This window comes from Molossus molossus, unplaced genomic scaffold, assembly GCF_014108415.1.
Source record: "Molossus molossus isolate mMolMol1 unplaced genomic scaffold, mMolMol1.p scaffold_m16_p_11, whole genome shotgun sequence".
NCBI classification, from domain to species: domain Eukaryota; kingdom Metazoa; phylum Chordata; class Mammalia; order Chiroptera; family Molossidae; genus Molossus; species Molossus molossus.
Genome location: NW_023425346.1, coordinates 91057770 through 91070496, shown reverse-complemented (window position 1 = coordinate 91070496; position 12727 = coordinate 91057770). Strand labels below are relative to the sequence as shown.

Here is a 12727-nt window from a genome sequence, read left to right as displayed (position 1 = left end):
TCTGTTTCAGGGTCCTCACAAACAATGCTCCCAGATCATGCGTTCTGATTTTGGGGGCAGGCACTTGGAGATCTTCATAGGTTAGAATAGCTCCAAAGAGTGGCTTGGAAGACAAGCCCATTGCAGGATGCTCTTTAGAACAGGAAGGGAGCAGACAGACGGCCCTAGGCACAGGAACTGACTGTCCATCTGGTTTGGTTATTCCTATTTCCATAATGATCCTGGCCCATCCCCCACTGCTTCCTATTATTAACAGATCCAGAAACCTGATCAGGGCAGTAGCAGCACAGGGACTTTCTGGGAACCATGCCCAGGAAAGGCCTAGAAGCCCTAAATTGAAATGAAGGTACAGCTGGCAGAGGAAGACCTAAATGCTATACTCTCATGGCTGCCACCCAGACAAGACTAGACCCTCCTCCTGACACGCAGGAGAGATACCCTAAACATGTTTCTTTTGGGGAGAGTCAGGCTAGGGAGTAAGAGACCAGTTCCTGAGCCCATCCAGCCAAACTACTCACACTTCGGAAATAAAGCCCATCTTCTTGGTGGTCAAAGGCAACACAAAATATTAAATTTCATTAAAAAAATCATCAGTGAGACAACCTGTAGAATTAAAAGCAGGATATATAACTTCAAAATACCAGAAAATATACAGCCATCCTCCATTCCAACAAAATTAAAAACAAACAAAAAAAACCAGGGGAGGGGAAACAAAGAGGTATAAAATAAACCAGAGACTAAAGGGATAGAAGTTAGAATAAAAAATACAAATGGTACATTCCTTAAGAGACCTTTCAGAAAAGGTCATATAGTAAAATACAAGCGTGTGCTATTTGTAAGACTTGTCTTTTTTTTTTTTTTAATCCTCGCCCAAGGATATTTTTACATTTATCTTCAGACAGAGTGGGAGGGAGAGAGAGAGAGAAACATCAATGTGAGAGAGACACGTCGATTGGTTGCTACCCGCACAACCCCTACCGGGGCAGGGATGAACTGCAACCAAGGTACATGCCCTTGGCCGTAGTCAAACCCAGGACTCTGGTCCACGTGCCGACTAACCGCTGAGCCAAACCAGCTAGGGCAAGGCTCATGTCTTCAAAATGGTATTACCAAAAGGTTGAAAGTTAAAGGACCATACCTGGGGATGGGAGGACTCCAATTTTCTCATTTATGATTGCCTTGGCTGTTTTGGCACTCTGCATTTCCATACAAATTTTAGAATCAGCTTGTCAGTTTTCACAAAAATAAACCTGCTGCTATTTTAGTTAGAATTTAACCAGATCTAAAATTGGATCCTTTTTTGAGAAAATTGGCATCCTTTTACGTTGTTGTTCTCTAAGTCATGAAGATGTTCTCTCTCCATTTATGCAGGTTCCTTTTTTTTCAAGAATATTTGTTTTCAATGTAAAAGTTCTGCATATCTTTTGATATATCTATTTCTAGCTATTTATTTCTTACACTACACTATTTTTGAAACTTCATTTTCTATTTATTGTTGTATTCAGAAAGTTGATTTTTTGGATACTGACTTTGCAAAATTCACTTAATTCTAATAGCTTGTAGATTCTTTTATTTGTGTACACAATCATGTGGCCAGCATTTTTTCCCCTTTGTAATTTTCTTTTATTATCTTGTCTTATCATACTGTCTGGGAGGACCGGTATAATGATAAATGGATGTGTGATATGAACATCTTTATCTCATTCCTCATCTCATGGAGAATGTTTCAATATATATATTTTTTATCCTCACCCGAGGACATTTTTCCATTTTTTTGTTCAGATAGAGAGGAAGAGAGAGAGAGAAACATCAACATGAAAGGGACACATCGAGTGGCTGCCACCCGCACAACCCAACCAGGGCCGGGGACAAACTGCAACCAAAGTATGTGCCCTTAGTGGGAACCCAACCCGGGTCCCACTGGACCACAGGCCAACACTCTAACCGCTGAGCCAAACTGGCCAGGGCTGTTTCAATATTTTATCAATAATGATTTTGATGAGGTTTACTGCAGGGAATTTTGGGATACTTTTTATTAGATTAAGGATGTGTCCTTTTATTTCTAGTTTTTTAAAAAATCATGAATAACGTACAATATTGAATTGTAGTCATCTCTGCATCTATCTAGATTATTGTGTGATTTTTCTCTACACTATGTGGTGGGTTGCATTGGTTCATTTTCCTTTTTTAAAAGAAACTCTTAAAAAAATTTTTTTTCTTTATTGATTTTAGAGAGAGGAAGGGAGAGAGAAAGATAGAAACATCGATGAGAGCAAGCATTGACTGGCAGCCTCCTGAATGCCCCTCACCAGGGATTGGGCCCACAATTTGGGCATATGCCCTGACTGGGAATCAAACCGGTAACCTCTCAGTGCAAGGGTTGACGCTCAACCACTGAGCCACACCAGCTGGGTGCATTGATTCATTTTCAAGTATTAAACCCAAATTAGATATAATCATTTTTATATGCTAGATTTGCCTATTTTGTCTAGAGATTTTATGTCTATATTCATGGGAGTTTGGCTCCTGGTTTTTACTTCTTAATAGCCTTGACAGGTTTTGGTGGCTGAGTCATACTGCTTTGAAGGTGAATGAGATGGTCCTGGCTAGTTTGGCTCAATGGTTAGAGCATCGACCTGTGGACTGGAGGGTTCTGGGTTCGGTTCCTGCCAAGGGCATGTACCCTGGTTGCAGTTTGTCCCCTGTTGGGGTTGTGTCGGTGGCAACCAGTTGAGGTGTCTCTCTCACGTCGATGCCCCCCCGCTCTGTCGGAAGATAAATGCAAAAAAAAAAAAAAATCCTCGGTGAAGATGAAAAAAAAACGAAAAGTAAACGAGATGTTCCCTTTTGTAGTTTCTGGAAGTTTATGAGATTGGTGACTTTAAGACATGAAAATGTCCCTTTTGCCCTGGCCGGTTTGGCTCAGTGGTTGGAATTTTGGCCTGCGGACCAGAGTCCCTGGGTTTGGTTCCCGCTAGGGGCACGTACCAAAGAAAATGTCCCTTTTTCCATCTCTGACATTGTTGATACATTGTATTTTCCTGATCAGTTTACTAGGGGTTTATCAATTTTAGTATTTTCAAGGGAATGCTATTTGGCTTTGTCGATTTATTTATTGTACATTAGTTTTCTAGTTCACTGATGTGTTTTAGGTATCCTTCTTTTTAAATTTACTATTCTTTTCCAGTTTCTTGACATGAAAACCTAGATCAACTTCAGCCTTTCTCTTATGTGTGAATTTAAGGTAATGTATCTCTTTTAAGTACCGCTTTACCCATAAAACACAGGTTTTGATATGTAATGTCTTCATTATCATTCAATTAAAATTTTTTCCTAAATTCCTTTTGTGATTTTTTTCTGTGATCCAGGGGTTAATTAGAATTGCAGTACCTAATTTTAAACTTATTATTTCTTAGAATTACACATAAAAAAATGTTTATTTAATTTAATGGGGGTGACACTGGTTAATTACAGATTTCGGGTGTACAATTCTATTTAATACATCATCTGTATACTGCATTGTGTTCACCACCCCAAATCTCCTTATCTCCCCACATTCCCGATATAAATTTTTATTTTTCGATTACAGTTTATATTCAATATTATTCTGTACTAGTTCTAGATGTACAGCAAAGTGGTTAGAAAATTATGTAACCTAAGAGTGGCCCCTGCTGCTTCAAGTACCCATGTGGCCCCATACATATTTAGCATATTATTGACTGTATTCCCCATGCTATAATCTACAAACCTGTGGCTATTCTGTACTACCAATTTGTATTGCTTAATTCCCATCTTTTTCATCCAGCTCCCGATCCCCCTTTTCTCTGATGATTGTCAGTCTGTTCTCTGTGTCTGAGTTTTTCTATTGGATTCCATACACAAGTGAAACCATATGCTATTTATCTTTCTGCTGACTTATTATGTACTACCTGTTTTTTCTTTATTGATTTTAGAGAGAGAAGTGAGAGGGAGAGATAGAAACGTCAATGAGAGAGAACATCGACTGGCTGCCTCCTGCATGCCCCCCACTGGGGATGGGGCCCACAACCTGGGCATGTGTCTTGACCAGGAATCGAATCGGCAACCTCTTGGTGCATGGGTCAGTGCTCAACCAGAGTCACACCAGCTGGATTGTACTACCTGGTTTTTAAACAGCTAGGGACTTTCTAGTTTTCTTTTTCCTAGCTTAATCCCATGTGTTCAGTTCTAAGAACATTCTATTAATTTAAAAAAATTTTTTTTGAGGTTTGATTGATGGTCCAGTTATGATCAATTTTGGTAAAATACTTTCAGTGTAATTAAAAAGAGTATGTATACTGTTGGTTTACAGGATAGTGTTCTATCTTTCAGTTAAGCTAGGTTTGTTGTGTTGTTCAACTTTTGCTCTATATATGCTTTTGAAATAAATATATCAAAATACATATTTTTGTTAATCCTCACCTGAGGATATTTTTCCATTGATTTTTAGATAGAGTGGAAGAGGCGGGTCGGGGGGTAGGGGGATGGAGAAACATTGATGTGAAAGAGACACATTGATTAGTTGCCTCCTGCAAGACCCAACCAGGGCTGGGGACTAGGAATCAAACCTGCAACCCTGTGGTCCACGGGCCACTGCTCTAACTGCTGAGCCAAACGAGCCAGGGCTATTAAAATATTTTTAAAAATTAAATTCCAGTCCAGCTGGTGTGGCTCAGTGGGTTGAGCATGGTCCCATGGACTGAGAGGTCCTGGTTCAATTCTGGGTCAGGGCACATGCCCAGGTTGTAAACTTGATACCCTGTAGGTGGCATGCAGGAGGCAGCTGATTGATGTTTCTCTTTCACATGGAAGTTTCTCTCTCTCTCCCCCTCTTTTCCCTCTCTAAAAAAATCAATAAAAATATATATAAAAATTAAATTCCACAACATTCAGGAAAAAATTCTCATTTCATTCTATGGTTCCCTGTTCCAGATGTTTTTCTTAGGCTTTTGATAGCAATAATTTTGTGTATCTCCCCTCTTTCTCAACCAGGAATAGTGAGCAGGGAAATCATGTGTGTGGATAGTAAGGAAGGTATGCTCTGAAAGCTACCAATGCCTCTCCTTGCCATGTTCCATCAATGAAACAGTCATAGGCCCTCTAAAGCATTGGGGCAAAGAAGCTGGAAGCAGAAGTTGGCGCTGTCCCACTGAGAGCCACAAACAGGCATAAAAACAACTCTGGAGATGTGCTCTAAGTCTTGAATCCCAGAAGAAAATGAATATTAAAGTCTGTGATAAAATGTTTCAAGTGTTACCTCTTTACCCACATCAGGACCAAGTTCTGGGCACTACAGCCAGGAGTGAGGTTCTGTTCCAGTAAGAGACACTTTATCAGATAAAAGGCATCACCCTAGTCTCCCAAACAGCTTTTATACATCAGCAAGACTCTCCCAAATGACCTATCCACAAAGGAACTGTCAATGCCCTTTTGGCAGGACAGCGTGTTTGTACAGGTGCACAGAGGGTAGAGGCAGGGGTGACAAGGATCATCTGACCAAAGTGCCTAGATATCTATATACTGATAAAACAAAATCTCCAGTTTAAAAGAAAAATTATTTTTATAAAAACAGAAGCATGTTTTATTTCAATCCTGTTGAGGGAATGCGAGGGATGAAAAACACAAAATGAGGGGAGGAGTCTCGTTATACACACACGACATCAGGATCAACTACAGGAATAATACCCATTTCCATCCCTCCCCTGCAACTCCTATGTGGGGTCCAAGGCCAGCTGAGAATAGATGGAACAAGAATTAAGACACTATTGGCACAGTAATATGGCCAATGCACCAAAAGATGGAGAGAGAAGAGACTTTCCCAGGGACTAAGGCCCTGGGCCTCAGCTGCTTCCCCAGTGGAGGGGGAATGAGAAAACTTTGGCTCAGCAGGAAGGTGGTTGGCAAAAATTAGGGTTACCCTAACTGGATTCTCCAGATACAAACTATGGGCTGAAGGGAGTCAAGATGTCTATCTAGTCCATGCTCTTTCTCTGTTCCTCCAATACCTCTTCTCTTCAGGCTTGAGATTACAGAGAGCTGGCTTGGTTCTCCTCTTCAGTTTGAAAGGCAGGAGAGTAAGTGCTTATCCTACCCTTCCTACATCTAGACTACTTAATAACAACTTTCATGGCTCTAAAGAGACAGAAGCCAACTAACAAGGCCAACTCCCTTTGTGAAAGTCGGCTTGAAAGAGCCCTTGTGTTGGCAAAACTGCCTCTACAAAGATTTCTCTCAGCTTGCCCCTCATGGACCCTCCCCAAATTTGTTCAGAGACACCTTCAATTGTGTGAGATGTGAACAGAAAATACTTGGTCTCTCCCTAGAGTTGGATTAACAATCTCATCTATTATTGGGGATGGGATTAAGAGAGCAGGTGTTGGTAGGAGGAAAGACTGGGGCAAAGCAAGGCAGTTTACACTGGATTTTGAGTAGTCACCTAAAGCTCCAGAGAAGGAAGGGGGGGTTCTCTAACACAATATGAAGAGTGAAACATATTTTAGTGGCAACCCTGTCATTCCCATAGATCAAATGGGAATGCGTGGGGGGGAAAAAAGAAAAAGGAAAAAAAGACTGAGTGGACTAAGATAGTGGACTCAGCCCTCTATCTTAAATTTGAAGAAAATTAACTCAATTCAGCTAACACTGCTTCAAGTACAATCCTGAAGACATATGGAGCTGCAGAAATTCACACTAAAAAAAGAATGGGACCAAGTAGCCTATCATCTTAATCCCAGGCAACTCCCTTTTAAGTCTTCCAGAAAAGATCTTGAGGACTTGTATTGAAGGTGAGATCCACCACCATCTCTCTTCCCTCAATATATCCTTCCAGGACAGCCTGATGAATTAAGACATCTGTTTTGAGTTTAATTGGGAGGAAAATGAATAAGGGGAAAAGCACTGAGATTTGGAAAAGCTAGCAGCTGAAGCCAAAAACAAGGTTAAGGTCCTCATGGCATCCAGAACTGAAGGTAGAAGACTGGGAAGGGAAAGGAAAGGGAAATAGGCGGTGGGTTCCTGCTGTCCTTTGGCATTATCCCTTTCCCCTGTCTCCCATTCCTCCCAACAGTTCATGCAGCTATTGGTCTGCTAGAGGGGATGTTATGCCCAGACCAACTTTTTATTGAGCTTATGCAGCTAACAAACTTGTAAACACTGCCAATTGACAAAGTTTTGCTGAGTACTACAGCTTGTGTCCACTAAACACACCTCTTCTGAGATTTAAAAACAAAAAACACCAAAGTAAACAAATACTGAGAGAGAGAATAAAGAGACACATCTTGAGTCTTCCAGGAAGGCAAAATAAAAAAAATGCCACATGGCTTGGTCCCAGGTGTTCACCATGCCTAGAGTGCTGCTGCTATCACCATTGTCTCCTCTCCCTGCCAGTGGCTAGGTAGAGGTGGGGGAGAAGGGTCATCTTGGGCATGCTGCAAAGACAGCATTTGCTGGTGTTGACACCCTCCTGGGGCTGTGGTAGCAGACTGCTGAGTCAGGAGCCCATTTTCTGGGAGTAGCAGAGGGAGCCCAGGTCGTCAGGCATCCTGAGATGGCAGCTCATACACCTCAGCTGAGGTACCTTGCCTCTTTTCTCCAGTGCAGTTCAGCATTGAGGTTGTCTATTCCTGGTCGGCAATAAAACCTGAGCTGTTTTCCTCGAAGGTTCCCTCTCCCTTCCCCAACTGTGGGAGTAGAGGGAGGGGACAGGAGAGGATCACTGAGGGGGCAGGGGGATACCCCGGGGATCGGTGACCTGGCCCTCTTGCAGGTTCTTCACCAGTTGTGCAAGCCAGCGTTTCGTGGTGGTGTCATCTTTTAGCACCTGGGCAAAGGTTGTGTCCTTCAGTTGGTCGGGGAGGCACTGCCTCAGTGCTTCACGTGCCCTGCATCAGAAACAAACAAACCAACCAGGGAGACCAACAAATAAACCCACATTTCGGGGACAGGGAAGAGCCCCTTACTTAGACATAAATATACAGAATCCTGGAAATCTATGGCTCTGGCAAGTTACTTTAAGAAGCCATTAAAATTATCTAAAGCTTATATGAGGCATAGGCTCAGGAATCTCCAGGATCTGTAGCCTGCACACATTTTCAGAATTATGTCCCAATATAGAATTTCATGAAAAAGGAAAATGGAATAAAATAGTACAATAGTTTTACTTCAATCCAAACTGCTTTCTGATTTATTACAGTAAATATTGCCAATATATTCATGGCATCCAGAACTGAAGGTAGAAGACAGGGAAGGGAAAGGAATATGGGTTATAATAACTGAAACATTTCCAAAATTAGTACATCAACAGGAAATATGACTTGATTCATAGCACAATAACAAACTTTTAATTCTAAACTAATATAAATTTGTCTTTCCAAAAACTGTTTCAAAAACCCTTAATTAGAGGTGAGCAGTAAAAATAAAACTATGGTAGCAAATTTACCAGATGAACTTTTACATGCTTTATTTTCTTTTAAAGTTGACCAAGTTACTTTTGAAAGTCAAATCTGAAAAACCTCAAAAAGGTGACTTAACTACAGGGGTGGGCAAAAGTAGGTCAAATTACCAGCCATCATTACCTAAAAGATAAATCATAAGCAAGGATACAAAATAATAACAACAATAAGAAGAAAATAATACAAATAAATAATACAAGAATAAACTCTATTCCATTTATTCACAACTGTAAACCTACTTTTGTCCATCCCTGTAAAAGGCAGTTTTAAGCAAAGTTACAACTCTATACAGAATTTCAAATAAATGTATTTTCAAACTTTGGTGAAAATAGGAACCACTAAGGAACAGGACAAAATGGTCAAAGAAATAGCTAGAGCTTGAATAACCTCAGTGGCAGGAGTTCACATTAAATCAAGTTATTCCCATTCCTAGGAACACAGAAACCACCCCATTATGTGGTTTAGCAAAATCGGAGCAAGTGGCTTTCAGCATGAATTATGGATTTACAAAGCAAAAGTTCAAACATTTCTAAAATGCATTATACCTACAATATATGCTTTCTGGCAGAAAGATTATAAACGTAGGGTGCTAAAATAATTAGCTAAAGGACTTTACAGGAATAAAGGAGAGAACTGAAAATACATTGAGAACCCTCTGGGCTCTTTCCTTTCTTAAGAGATCTCTGAAAATATTCTCTTTCTCACCACCTAGAGTAGCAGCTCAAATCACAGGAGTAATGTATCCTAAGGTTTCCTGTGAACTATCTGAACTCTCTGGAATTTTAGAGTAGGATACAGAGTTATAGTGGGGAAATAAAATTTTGATGTATTTTTTTAATTCGGCACTTCCAATTTTAAAAGGAATTAATCAGTTCTGTTTCAGATAAACTAAATATAGTTATATACCTTCCCTGTCCTAAAGATATAAGTTATGCCATGAGATGAAGCAACCATTCAGCAGAGTATTTCCCCAAAGTCCTATAAGTCCTGTAAATGTTTACCTGGGATTATCTGAGAGTCGAAGATAACATCTCACTACATGCTTCAGCAGACGGGCGGAAGGCTCTTTGGATAGCTGCAGGACCATCTTACCCTGTTTCCCCCCAACATGGGGTGGGGTAGGAAAAAAAACCATAAAACACAAAATGATCCTAATTGACATCAGAGATCAGATATAGCAAGAATCATTATAAAAGGTTCCAGGGTTGTTATTTCTAGTAGGAAGACTGAAGTTGCTCAGAGTCAATTACAAAGGGACAAAGCTGTGTGGTCAGTAGTAGTTGCAAAGAAGGTAGATAAAAGAACTCACCAAGATCATAGCAACATGGGAGAAACGTTCATATGTCTGACATATATAAGCCAAACCAGTGTCATCTAAGAGGATCTTCTGAAGGATGAATGTGGCAACCTGGAGTAAAACAAAATTAAGGAATCCAAAACGTTACTCAGACTGGTCTTCCAACAGTCTATTATTCATCTCTCAGGAATAATTATGAATCAGAAAATTAAGCAGAGACCCTTGCATTACATACATCTTACTTGACGAGATATGCTAGTACAAAAAATAAAATAAATATTACCATATTGAACACTTATTGTCTGTCAGAATTTTTCCTAAAGGCATAAAACATGCCTTATCTTATTTTCACAATCAACCTATGAGGTAGGTACCATTGTTATTCTCATTTTACATACATAAAAGAATAGGTTCTGGATAATTATCAGATTCTTTAAAAAGTAGAGACTGTCGCCCTGGCCGGTTTGGCTCAGCGGTTAGAGCACTGGCCTGCAGACCAATGAGTCACGGGTTCAACTCTGGTCAAGGGCACGTAACTCAGTTGCGATTCTTCCCTGGCCCTGGCTGGGGTTGTACAGGAGGCAGCCACTCTATGTGTCCCTTTCAAGTCGATGTTTCTCTTTCTCTCTCCCCCCTTTCCCGCTCTATCTGAACAAAAAATGGAAAAATGTCCTCGGGTGAGGATTAAAATAGAGATTGTCTCAGTTACTGAATACATACTATGTATGTTATCAGGTATAACTCATAATAACTTGCCAGGTTAAGGTCCCAAATGACAAAGTTTTACCAAGTTGCAGAATTGAGATCCAAAACTAGTTTGAATACAGAGCCTCTTCTGTTTTCCAGGGGCCAAGATGATTTTAGAGATTCAGTTATGCCTTATGTTTTCCAAATGAGGTAAGACTTTTCCTATTCTATTCTATTTATTATTTAAATCCTCACCCAAGGATATTTTTTTCACTGATTTTAGCGGGGGGGGGGGGGGGGGGGGTTGGGAGAAAGGGAGGAAGAGAAGGAGGGAGGAAGGGAAGCAGGGGTTGAGGGAGAGAGACCCATCAATTGGTTGCCTCCCAAATGCCCCCAGGTTGGGGCTGGGGATAGAACCCGCAGCCCAGGTATATGCCCTTGACTGGGAATCGAATCTATGACCTTTCAGTGCACAGGCTGACACTCTAACCTCTGAGCAACACCAGCCAGGGCAAGGTTTTTCCTCTTTTTTTTTTTTTAAAGTTGGAAATGGTTACCTGGGGTGGAAGGGGCAGAAATGCAGCTAATTTTTTTTTTTCCTTTATTGATTCCAGAGAGAGAGGAAGGAAGAGAGAGACAGAAACATTGATGAGAGAACATCGGCCGCCTCCTGCATGCCCCCCTACTGGGGACTGGGTCCACAACCTGGGCACGTGCCCTGACCAGGAATCGAACTGGTGACCTCCTGGTGCATGGGTTGATGCTCAACTACTAAGCCGGGCTGCTAATTTTTAAGAAAATATGTTTTTATTGATTTTTAGAGAAAGAGGGAGGGAGAGGGAGCACGACAGAAACATCGATTGGCTGCCTCCTGCACATGCCCTTCTGGGGATCAAGCCCCAAACCTGGTCATGTGCCCTGACCAGGAATCAAACCAATGACCTTTTGGTGCATGGGTCAATGCTCAACCACTGACCATCACCAGCTGGGCCTTTTCCCATTCTTAAAAGATCTTTATGTAATAAGATTTTAAAGCCTCCTTTCGAAAATTGTTGCATCAATAGTAATGAATATCCTCAACTTAAACTCATTAACTCTTACATAGAAGAGATCTAAAAAATACTAGTTTAATTCAAGTTAAACAGTTATTACAAAGAATTTCTTCTTTGGCTGCTTGTCAGAACCAACTGTGGGAATTAGTTAATTTTACTGTTTTACTGGTGCATAACACTGTGGTTAGCTAATAATGGCCCCTAAAGATCTAATCACCAAACCCAGTAAATACTATTTAATATAGTAAAAGGGACTTTACAGATGTGATTAAGTTAAGGATGGAGGTGGGGTGGGGGAGAGTTAATCATCCTGGATTATCCAGGTATGCCCTAAAAGTAACCATGTGTTGTTTTTTTTTAAAGTGAGGAAAGGGGAGGGGAGAAAGGGAGAGGGGAGTAGAGAAACCGAAACAGAAACATCAATGTGAGACCTACACATGGATCAGTTACCTCCTGCATGCCCTCCACTGGGAATTGAGCCTGCTACCCCAGTATGTGCCCTAACTGGGAAGTAAAAAGGCAACCTTTCAGTGCATGGGACGACACCCAACTAACTAAACCACACCAACAAGGGCATCTCAAGTGTTCTTGTAAGAGGGAAGCAGAAGAGAAAACAATGTTACAGAAGCAGAGAGAGAGTTTAACATGCTACACTGCTGACTTTGAAGACAAAGGAAGGAGGAATGAGTCAAGGAATGCAATTCTAGAAGCTGGAAAAGGTAAGGAAAGGAATTCTCCCCTAGAGTCTCCAGAAAGAACATTGCCCTGCTGGCACCCTGACTTTCACTTGGCTTCCTGAGCTGTAATAGAAAAAGATTTGTGTAGTTTTAAGCCACCAAGCTTGTAGTAATTTGTTATGGTAGCAATAGCAAACTAATAAAAAACATATACAAAATAAAAGGTGTAATGTTGCCCTGGCCAATTTGGCTCAGTAGTTAGAGTGTTGGCGTGGACCAGAGAGACCCAGATTCAGTGTCCGCTAAGGGCACGTACCTCGGTTGTAGTTTGTCTCTGGCCCTGGTTGGGGTTGTGTGGTGGCAGCCACTTGATGTGTCTCTCTCACATTGATGTTTCTCTCTCTCTTCCTCCCTCTCAACATCCTGCTGTATCTGAAGATAAATGCAAAAAAAAAAAGTCCTCGGGTGAGAATTTAAAAAAAAAAAACAACCACAATGTAAAAAGTAACCTGGCTGTTGTGGCTCAGTGGACTGAGAGGTCTCGGT

General features: G+C 41.0%; 1 protein-coding gene and 1 long non-coding RNA gene across 3 annotated transcripts in view; one reads left to right on the top strand and one right to left on the bottom strand.

The window, feature by feature from the left end:
• Positions 1–10653, top strand: part of LOC118625097 — a 30846-nt gene extending 20193 nt beyond the window's left edge. The window contains exons 2-3 of the long non-coding RNA XR_004958610.1: positions 3188–3244; positions 10612–10653. This is a non-coding gene — a long non-coding RNA (uncharacterized LOC118625097). The remainder of the gene's footprint in view (positions 1–3187; positions 3245–10611) is intronic.
• Positions 5589–12727, bottom strand: part of CNOT9 (CCR4-NOT transcription complex subunit 9) — a 33522-nt gene continuing 26383 nt past the window's right edge. Inside the window, exons 8-10 of one of the 2 annotated variants that reach the window (XM_036253426.1) lie at positions 9778–9876; positions 9470–9561; positions 5589–7898 (exon numbers count right to left, since the gene is read on the bottom strand). In XM_036253426.1, the coding sequence (XP_036109319.1) occupies positions 7730–7898; positions 9470–9561; positions 9778–9876 (360 nt within the window). In that variant the 3' untranslated portion in view covers positions 5589–7729. The remainder of the gene's footprint in view (positions 7899–9469; positions 9562–9777; positions 9877–12727) is intronic. The other variant, XM_036253425.1, reaches the window with a different exon arrangement.